The following is a 10,422-nucleotide window of genomic DNA, read 5'->3' on the forward strand; positions in this document are numbered from 1 at the left end:
AATGGTTGGGCTGGATGATCTTCAAGGGCTTTTCCAACCCAAACGATTCCATGATTCTATGATCCTTTGCATTTTTCCCTGAACGACTGCCCGTGTCTTAGCGGCGCAGGAACTCCCCGAAATTCCTGCAGTCGCTCTGGATACGCATTAAGTAGCCTTCAAATATTAGAAAGCGAAATTTACTGTTCTTAATGCCTTTATAAATGGGTAGGTAAGCGCTAGAAGAGCTGCCGGAGGACATCATTTCTGCGTGCTCCTGCGTCCGGGCCGCGGGCGGCCAAGGCCAAGCCCGACTGCTCGCCCTCAGCCCTCTGCCAGCCCTGCCCCACCTGGGCTTTGTGTCCGTGCTTTCCAGGGCAGGCAGAGCCGCCGCCCCCGCTCCCGGCGCTGCCGGGCCTGCTGCGGGCACTGCCGGGCCTGCTGCGGGCACTGCCGGGCCTGCTGCGGGCCCAGGCCTTCCCGGCCCGCCGAGCCCGGGCCCCCGCCCGCGGCTGCACAGCCCCGGCCCCTCCCTTCCCCGCTGCGGGGGGGCTGGCGGGGAGCCGGGGGAGGGCGAGGGGCTGAGGGGGGGCGAGGGGCTGAGGGGGGGCGAGGGGCTGAGGGGGGGCGAGGGCTGCGGGCGGCGAGGGGCTGAGGGGGGGCGAGGGGCTGAAGAGGAGGCGAGGGGCTGAAGGGGGGCGAGGGGCTGAGGGGGGGCGAGGGGCTGAAAGGAGGCGAGGGGCTGAGGGGGGGCGAGGGGCTGAGGGGGGGCGAGGGGCTGAAAGGAGGCGAGGGGCTGAAAGGAGGCGAGGGGCTGAAAGGAGGCGAGGGGCTGAAGGGGGGCGAGGGGCTGAAGGGGGGCGAGGGGCTGAAGGGGGGCGAGGGCTGCGGGCGGCGAGGGGCTGAGGGGGGGCGAGGGGCTGAAGAGGAGGCGAGGGGCTGAAGAGGAGGCGAGGGGCTGAAGAGGAGGCGAGGGGCTGAGGGGGGGCGAGGGGCTGAGGGGGGGCGAGGGGCTGAAAGGAGGCGAGGGGCTGAGGGGGGGCGAGGGGCTGAGGGGGGGCGAGGGGCTGAAGGGGGGGCGAGGGGCTGAAGGGGGGGCGAGGGGCTGAAGGGGGGCGAGGGCTGCGGGCGGCGAGGGGCTGAGGGGGGGCGAGGGGCTGAAGAGGAGGCGAGGGGCTGAAGGGGGGCGAGGGGCTGCGGGAGGGCGAGGGCTGCGGGCGGCGAGGGGCCCGAGCAGCCCCACGGCCCCGCCCCGGCGCGGCTGCGCGTTGCGGGGCGGGGAAGGCGGAAGCCGGAGCCGCTGGAGCCACCGGAGCCGCCGCCGCCGCAGCCGCCGCCGCAGCGCCGGGCCAGGGGCCGAGCGCCGGGCGCAGCGCCGCGCCCCCGCCATGTCCAACATGGAGAGTATCCTCGGGCCGCGGCCTGGGCCGGGCCGGGCCGGGGGGAGGCCCTGGCGCGGAGCGGGGCTCGGTGCGGGCCGGGCCGAGCCCGGGGCCGGCGCCTCTGGGGCCGGGGCCGGCTGTGGGGAGCGGGGGGGCGGCGTGCGAGGCCGCAGCGCCCGGGGGGAGCCCCCGGGGCGCGGTGGGGCGGGGGGAGCCGGCCCCTTCCCTCATGGCGCGGGGCCTGGCTTCAGAGGGCCTTTTGCGGGAGGAGGAGGAGGAGGAGGAGGGTTGGCGTTCTTTCCGTGACACCAGCGGGAGCTGAGCCTTCCAAATGTTGGCTTGGCCTCCGTGCGGGGATGGGGGAGGGCGCGGGACGTTCGGTTTCTCTCACGGCAGGGTCCGCCAGCCTTGGCAGGGGGACAGGAGCGGGGAGGCGGCGTCGCCTCTCGCAGGGTGCGGTGCACGGAGGGGCAGCCCGGTCCCTGGGGGTAGAAAGTGCAGTTTGGGGTGTGGAGTTGTCCCCGTTGGGCGCCCGGGACACCTGCCGTGCCGTACGTCCAGCGGCGCGTCGGGGCTGGAAGGCTGTCGGCAAGGCCAACTCGCCGGCCGCCCCCCAAACGGCGCCCGCCGCGCGAACCCGGCCGCGTCTGCTGCCGCTGAAAAGCGGGGAAAACCCCCATGGGCAAATTTAAACTTGCTTCCTGTATAAAGCTATCTTAACACGCAGGGGCAAAATACAAGCCTTAAGGATTACAGAGGTCTCGGTGCGATTGGAATGCGCTGGCAGCGCTGGGCCTCGCCGGTTGTTACGGTAGGGACCGACGGGAGTGCCGGGGCGAGTGACTCTGAGTCACGGTTCATGGTGGAAGCTTGCTTTGACTTGGGTTCCAGCACGTCGAGCAAGACGCTTCGAGGGAGGAGCGAGTATGGGCTTGTCATGGGATGGAAGAGCCGCGGAGGTAGCAGGGTGAGCTAGTCTAATGTCGAAGTTAAATGCCCCAAGTGAGTAACTGAGGAAGTTATTTCAGAATAAACTGCTCTGCAATGCTGTTCCGGTGTAATCGGTGTACATAGGTGATGTCATGTTTTACCTGGTTGTTCTGGTCTCTGACCTGAAGTATACGTGAATAAACAATCTAAAGGTATTTTCCTCTTTGGTAAATTATCTAATGCGTGGCTCAGTGCAATACGCTTACTGCTGCTGCAGGCATTGGTGACCTAGGTTTTAAAGCAAAGAAATATAAATACAAGCAGCAATTTTAGTGTTACTGGTAGCTACCTTGAGAGAGATCCTAGGTGTATAGGCGCAGCTGTTACCTTGTTGTAGCCTGCTTGTGATCTTTATAGGACAGGATAACAAATATATCCACAAACTTCCTAATGTCTTCAGGTTGCTGTCGGGGCTCTAAGATGCCTGGCTGGACTTGAAAGGAGAAAAAAAAAAACCAAAACAGTTCTGGAATAATTTATATACTTGAAATAGTAAAGAAACCTCAAGTACCTCATAACATTTAGCTTTATGTGCTTCCACTTAACTGTTAAGCATCTTAGTACTTGCTGCATCTTCCTCTTGGGATATCAGAAGGTGGCATGAAAGAAGCCTATAAAGCTTTGTGCTTCCATTTCATTTGAGAAAGACTGATGTTATTTGGAAGCTTTCATCAACAGTATTTTAAGAGTATGGTTTTTAATTGTTACGTTTGCAGCACATACTTTATTCTCTGTCAGTAACAGTTTAATGCAATCACTCTTGAGTCACGATGAAGGCTTCTTCTGCTGTATTCTTAGAGCTTTCAGCTTCGGCAGGACTTGAACTTTTTAAAAAGAAAAGTTTCTCTTGCTGACTTAAGTATTTTTTCCCCAAAAGTCAGATGACAGAGCCGTCGGGGACCCCAGAGTCGCTGACATGGCCCAGGGCTGGGAGGCTGCTCTGTAAAGGAGCCGCACGAGCGATTTAAACCCGAGATCACGCTGTGGCTCGAAGGGGCAGCCCTGCCTGCTGCTTTGTACCTGGCCATGGTCAGCCAAGCCAGTTTGCTGTTACACTGTTAATTTGGCTGTTGTTCTGCAGTGGCTTTTTTTTTTTTCCGGATGGGGAGATTCCAGACAGGCCAGTAAACAGCACTTCCACTTCCCTGAGAGTCAAGGGCTCTGGGTGTGCGAGTGAAAGTAGCTGGCGGAGTAAGACTTTCAGTTCCTCCTGGGCGAGGTTTGGTTTGCTGTGTTTATCGGTCTGAAGTAGGTTTGATGCCAAACGGAGCATGGGATCTGAACTTATTTTTTATGGCCTTACATTTTAGAACCCGGATGATAAGTGGCATTATAATTGTAAAGCAGCTTGGTAGGTCTCCTAATTGTGTGAACTTCAGGGGCTTGCTTAAATAATGTTTTCCAATTGTTAGTATCACTAACGGGGAGACACGGTATACGCCAGGCTTGGTAGCACTTCAAACAGGAGAGCAAAATACTACAGTGAAAGGATTCTGTTCTTGAACCCTTAACTTGCGCTGCAGAACACCTGTTTAATTTGAAGTTTGCTGCAAAGGAACTCAACCGGAACTCAAAAAAATGCGACAAAGAAGAAAAGGCTGAGAAGGCTAAAATTAAGAAGGTAAGCAGTGGGTCTGAAACAAGCTCTTTAGATCTGTTGTTTACATATTATAGCAGGAAAATATCTGGTGTTTTTATCATGTTCCTGGTATGCATGCTAATAATATTGTGATAGATGCTTGCAATTTAAAATGTATGACTATAAATCTTCCCATACTTATTAATAAATGTGAGGATACATTCTTGTGTATCCTCTTGTACAGCTTGTGGCGTTTGCTTCCTGAGAAAAATTGTCTTGTATGTGTTTTGTTAGAGACTGTTGTTCTCAAAGTTTAAAATATTTAGTCTTTATCATCCTGTATTAAAAGGGCTTATGAAGAGGAACTTTAAAATCACTTCTGAGTCCTTGAAGTAGTAGAGAGACTAAATTTATTTGACTGTATTTTTGTCCATGAAATACAACCATACCAACTGTATCTATGTTTGGGTCTTGATACCGAAAACATTTTTAGGAATGAGAAAATTTTGTTTCTGTAGCTCTGTAAAACCTCCAACTTGCAGTGCATGCTAGATACCTTCCTTGGAAAGAAGTTAGGGGTTCACATCTTGAAAAAGTTTGAGAAATATTGGGGAAGGAGGGAGGGGTTTATTTTCTCTTTTAATAGAAAAGATCTTGTGATGAATTGATGCTTATTTAAAAAATGAAATAGGCTATTCAGAAATCGTGTTTACAAGAGTAGGGAAGTTTAAAATGCTTTTTTTTTTTCCTTTTTTTTTTTTTCTTTTTTTCAACAGGCAATTCAGAAGGGTAACATGGAAGTCGCACGAATACATGCGGAAAATGCGATCCGCCAGAAGAATCAAGCCATCAATTTCTTGCGCATGAGTGCCAGGGTAGATGCTGTAGCAGCAAGAGTCCAGACTGCAGTGACGATGGGCAAGGTAGGTCTGTTTTCACAGATCTGTTGCAAGGATGAGACCTCTGATCTTCTAAGAAGTGACTTAATTCTATCTGTAATGAACTGAAAAGTTTCAGTTTTGGTTTCAGATGTAGCCAATAGTAAATCAGGTACTGGAATCCCCCAGCAGCTGCTCTTTAGGAATAGACTGCTATCCACTATGTTTTGTAGCTGGTAACTTCTGTTAGTTTTTACTATTCGTGCTCCTAAGGATGCAGTGTGTTTTGCTGGTTACGCTGTTAAGATTATTTTGCAAACATATTGCTCCACTTCCAAATATGTAAAGTCATGATGTAGGACATGTGATTCCAGAAATCTTTAGCTCTGCTGTACTGCTCTTCAGCCAGAGAGTTTTTTCTGCCATGTGATCTGTATACCAAATATGTCCCTTAACTTTTGCAAGTCTAGAGACCCACAAAAGCGAATGCCATATACACCTCAGGTTTTAGGGAATTTCAGCTCAGAATGCATGTTTCAAGTGCTGCAGGCTTGGGGAAGAGTGGCTGGGAAGCTGCCCGGCCGAAAAGGACCTGGGGGTGTTGGTCGACAGTGGCTGAACACGAGCCAGCAGTGTGCCCAGGTGGCCAAGAAGGCCAACAGCATCCTGGCTTGTGTCAGGAATGGTGTGGCCAGCGGGAGCAGGGCAGGGATCATCCCCCTGTGCTCGGCACTGGTGAGGCTGCACCTGGAATGCTGTGCCCAGTTTTGGGCCCCACACTCCAAGAAGGACACTGAGGGGCTGGAGCGTGTCCAGAGAAGGGCAACGGAGCTGGGGAAGGGTCTGGAGCACAGGGCTGGTGGGGAGCGGCTGAGGGAGCTGGGGGTGTTTGGTCTGGAGAAGAGGAGGCTGAAGGGAGACCTCATCGCTCTGCAGCTCCTGGCAGGAGGGGGCAGGGAGTGGGGGGTCGGTCTCTTCTCCAAGTAACAAGCGATAGGACGAGAGGAAATGGTCTCAAGCTGCGTCAGGGGAGGTTTAGATTGGATATTAGGAGAAATTTCTTTACGGAAAGGGTGGTCAAGCATTGGAACAGGCTGCCCAGAGAGGTGGGGGAGTCCCCATCCCTGGAGGGGTTCAAAAAACGGGCAGAGGTGGCACTTTGGGCCATGGTTTAGTGGGCATGGGGGTGTTGGGTTGATGGTTGGACTGATGATCTTGGAGATCCTTTCCGACCTTAATGATTCCTAGTTTTACTTTCATTGAAAAATAATCCAGCCACCAAGCCAGGAAACATGAAATTAATTCTTACTCTCCCCTTAATTGGTTTAGCAGTGGACTTGGCAGTGTTAGGTTAATGGTTGGGCTGGATGATCTTAAAGGTCTTTTCCAACCTAAACGATTCTATGATTCTATGAAATGGTGGGAGCTATAAAAAAAAGAAAAAGTAGCATTCTAGATGACAATATTCTGTGTCCTGCTTTTTGATACTGTAGAAACTGTGGAGAGAAAGGAGAGAGCTTGGTAAGAAACTTGCTCGTTTTTCTTTCTTTGTAATAATTTCCTGTACCTCATTTCAGGTAACGAAGTCGATGGCAGGGGTAGTTAAGTCTATGGATGCCACGCTGAAGAGCATGAACTTGGAAAAGGTAAATAGGCTTACTTTTCTTGGAGGTGCACATCAAAAGCAGAAAGGGCAATGGACACACGTTTTAAAAAGGGTAATTCCAATCAGGAGAGAAGGTTTTGCAGTGAGGTTGGTAGATCTTGGAACAGGTTGCCCAGTGTGGTTGTGAAGTCCTCATAAATGGAGATGCTCGGAGCTTGACCGGACAGGGCCCTGACCAACCTGCTTGAACTGCAGCGTTCGATCAACTTCAGAGGTGGTGCTGGGAGGGGGACACGCTTCTGATCTCCAGGAGCTGCTTGCAGCCTTCGTTGTAGTGTGATTCTGGTTTTGCTAGATGAGATACATTTCCGTTATCTGCAGGTCATTGATTTGATTCATATTTTTAATAGATATCTGCACTAATGGATAAATTTGAGCATCAGTTTGAGACACTAGATGTTCAGACGCAACAGATGGAAGACACAATGAGCAACACTACTACGCTAACAACGCCACAAGTAAGAATAGTAATTTTTTTTTTTTAAAAAAAGGTGATCTTAAATTATGTGTTTGCACTGTGTGGAAACGTCTGATTCTCTTCTTTCTGCCTACTTTGAGACATAGCAGCAACTGGAGCATTTTCACTTCTGCTTTGTGCTCCTTTGTGAGGAAGAGACTATTTCAAATTATAGTCACAAGTACAGAGGGTCGCATGTAATATTTTAGTCTCTTTCACTGTTATATAGCAGGCCTTATTTCATATTATATCTTGAAAACTTTAACCCTCCTACTAAATAAGCAGCGTTTTGATGGGTTCATAATGAACTTCTGAACCAGAAGACACTGCAGCATTAATTCTCAAAGCAGAATATGCTGTGAGAAAATCAATAGTTCTAACTCGCTGATATTAACAAAATGACATTAGTCACCACCAAGTTAGTAGTACTATGTGCAATGGAAAGATTGTTAACGACCTACTTTCAATTTATGGATATGTGTTTACTAAAATAAATCCTTAAACAATGCTTGACACAGTTAAGAAAACATAGCACCTATCCTCTTTTGTTATTCCACAGGGAACTAAACGTGCTATTCCAACAGAAGCTTTGTCAGAGAGAGAAACTTAGGGGAGATAGTGCTTTGTAAATAAAATAAACAAACCAACCGCTAAACCCGAATCTAATAAACCAAATGGGCTTTTTTCCATGTTGTGCAAAGCAGTATTTTAGTAGCTAATAATCAACACTTGAAATATTCAAGTATATGTTTGGGGTTTTTTTTACAGGTAAGTTTAATTGTGTAGAAGCATTATTTCAGAAGCTGGAGTTCAATTAGTGGCATTTTAACAGGCCCAGCGCCTCTGCTCATTATTTTTGAGTTCATGCAGGGCCCTCTGGTGGTTAAGCCCAAAAATGTTCTGTCAAAGGCACTTACCTTTACATCAGTTTGGTTAAAAGAATTGCTGTCCTCTCAAGATTGAACAGAAGAGCTTGTCATAAACTACACGGTGCAGCAATCAATTTTGTTTCCTTTACCCTAGAACCAAGTGGATATGCTTCTACAGGAAATGGCAGATGAAGCAGGGTAGGTAAAATTTTGAGTGACTATTTCTTGACTAAATCTTGGTTCCAACAACCCCTCCTGGTTAACTTGAAGGTCAGAGAGCCATGGTTTATATGCGTCTGTCTCTTGGAAGCAGAGGAGAATCACTATTTTCCTCTCACCTCTGGGCATTATTCTCATAATAGTTCAGTTGCCAGTGTTTCATTCTGTTTTCACTCAAAGCTACCGTGAATGTCAGGATGCTGGGGTGGTTGTGCAGAAGCCTAAAAGCTTATGTCACTTGTCATGTCAGGATAGCGTTTCATTACTCACTTGGATTAGCTTTAGCATTAGCAATCCTTGCTGTGTTTCTCCACACTTTTCCTCTTTTATTTTCCCTCTCACCACATTAAAACTTCCTGTAGTTCCGCTCTCACAAGCTAGACATTGCAAAACAGGTCATCATAATATATTTAAGCCTTTGGGGTATACTGAAATATTGCAGGGAATTTTACTTGCTGCCTTGGTGACACATAACTTGGAAGTGTTGCTCTGTTGGCTTGAGGATAAATACTTTTAACAAATTTTTTAGTAAACCTTTTTTTTATGAGGGAACTTTTGGTCATTCCTACATATGCCACATCTGATATACCCCTGTTAAACAGAAATCTTGCTCAGTCCTGATTAAGCAGAACTTACTTAGCTATTGCTAGTTATAATATATGACTTGTCTTCTTGGTAATGAGTCAAACTCACTGATCAAGTTGTCTAATTAGCTGGACTGCAGTGTTTGTGGGATGCTGGTGGCCTCATGCTATCTCAGTATTGCTCTGCTTGTCAATTACTGTGCTTCTTCCTTTAGCCATGTAAGCCTGAATTGGTCTTTTTTGTTTTGTTTTCTCCTATTAGTCTTGATCTCAACATGGAACTACCTCAAGGACAGACAGGTTCTGTTGGTACAAGCGTTGCCTCAGCAGAACAGGTAAATGTTAGATTCAGTTGAAATCGATGTTTTCTAGAGGAATGTGGTATGAGAATTAATGCTTCACGTGGTCGAAACAGGCTTGCTAAATCGCAGTTAGATTTTTAGCTGTCCCAAAGAGGTAGTGTGTAGTTAAAACAGTCTTGCGATCAAAATAATTTTAGCAATACATTTGTCTGCTTAGTAAATCCAGAAAGTTTAGATGTTTCAGATATATTCTTGCATAGTTATTTCATAGACTTCCAAGCAGTTGACTCTCCTACCTGCTCCAAATCTAATGAATCCAGCCATCTGCCGTAGCATACCTGAGGCCTTTAGGTTTTTTCCTTTTAATGTGTGAAAGGTCTTATGGGACTAGTGCAAAAGATTCCACATTCGCTGTAGATGGATAGCTTAGAATTTCTTGTGCGTGGGCAGATCCTGATGTCAGGATGGCACAGATGTTTTGGTGAGTTGCTTTTCCCATTGTAGGAGAATATGTTTGAGGGAATGGAAGGAGAACAGTTTACTTCTGTCATCCTATCTTTGTGGAGAAGGCGTTAGGGAGCCTCATCCTAACAATGTTTGGGAAGCCCCAGTTATTCCACATTCTTGGAAAAGTTCAGTTTCACCTTGTACCAGCCCCTCTGAATCAAACAGACCGATGGCTGTCTCGCTGTAGCAGTTCAGTTGGATACCAGCCTTGGTCAGTCAAGGCTGCATCCAAATAAGGGTGCAGTTCTCTAAGAGCTGATTTGCACTTGCAAAAATGAATCATTAAAAAAAAAAAAAAACCCAACCCTGTCTCTACCTGCTGTGTTCTGAAACTCCTTGCTAGGTATCTGCTGCTGGAGATAAGATAGCTGGGTGGGCCTTGGGTCTCACCTGGTACAGCTATTCTTGAGGTCTTAAGCAAATCTTGTTAAGACTTGTACATGAGCTAATTTCATATCATCCGGACATGAGATTGCTGGACCATTGCAGAGCTTTGCAAAAATTAATTTTCATATTACTCATAGCTGGTTTCTTTCTGTTTTACAATTCTGCAGGATGAGCTGTCACAGAGACTGGCCCGCCTACGTGATCAAGTTTAAGTTAAACAAAGCTGCAGCTCTTTGTACATGCTTTCAAAATTCCTGTTCTGTAACTAACTTCACTACACTAGAAAGGTGTATACAGTATGGCTTAGGTGTCTGAATATTTGTAATATAGGGTACTTCACTCCTAGCTTGCTGCTCTTTCTAAATACATTAAGTAACCCAAAAAATCAGCTCTCTAATGTCCTTTTCTGTACATTTTGAAGTTGATATATTTTTCGCAAGCTTTTTTCACAAAATCAAGTTGATATTCTAAGTCAGCTAGTAATGTTGGTACATACTAGCGAAAAGAAAAGCAGAGCGTCATTGATATATATTTTAAATTATGAAGTGATTTTTTTTTTTTTAAATTATGAGAACTGTTTATGGTTGGAGAACTGATGTCTTCAGTTCCAATGACTGTTGTAG

At 48.0% G+C, this 10,422-nt stretch overlaps 1 protein-coding gene across 1 annotated transcript; it reads left to right on the forward strand.

Moving 5' to 3' along the window:
• Positions 1–1,354: 1,354 nt before the first annotated feature.
• On the forward strand, positions 1,355–10,191 carry CHMP1B (charged multivesicular body protein 1B). Its single transcript, XM_075720656.1, has 8 exons — positions 1,355–1,383; positions 3,875–3,972; positions 4,707–4,853; positions 6,386–6,454; positions 6,825–6,932; positions 7,955–7,998; positions 8,866–8,938; positions 9,967–10,191. The coding sequence occupies exons 1-8, from the start codon at positions 1,368–1,370 to the stop codon at positions 10,009–10,011; spliced, it is 600 nt and encodes a 199-aa protein (XP_075576771.1). The 5' UTR covers positions 1,355–1,367; the 3' UTR covers positions 10,012–10,191.
• The last annotated feature ends 231 nt before the right edge of the window (positions 10,192–10,422 follow it).

The sequence above is a fragment of the Pelecanus crispus genome, chromosome 13 (genome assembly GCF_030463565.1).
Source record: "Pelecanus crispus isolate bPelCri1 chromosome 13, bPelCri1.pri, whole genome shotgun sequence".
Taxonomy (NCBI): Eukaryota; Metazoa; Chordata; class Aves; order Pelecaniformes; family Pelecanidae; genus Pelecanus; species Pelecanus crispus.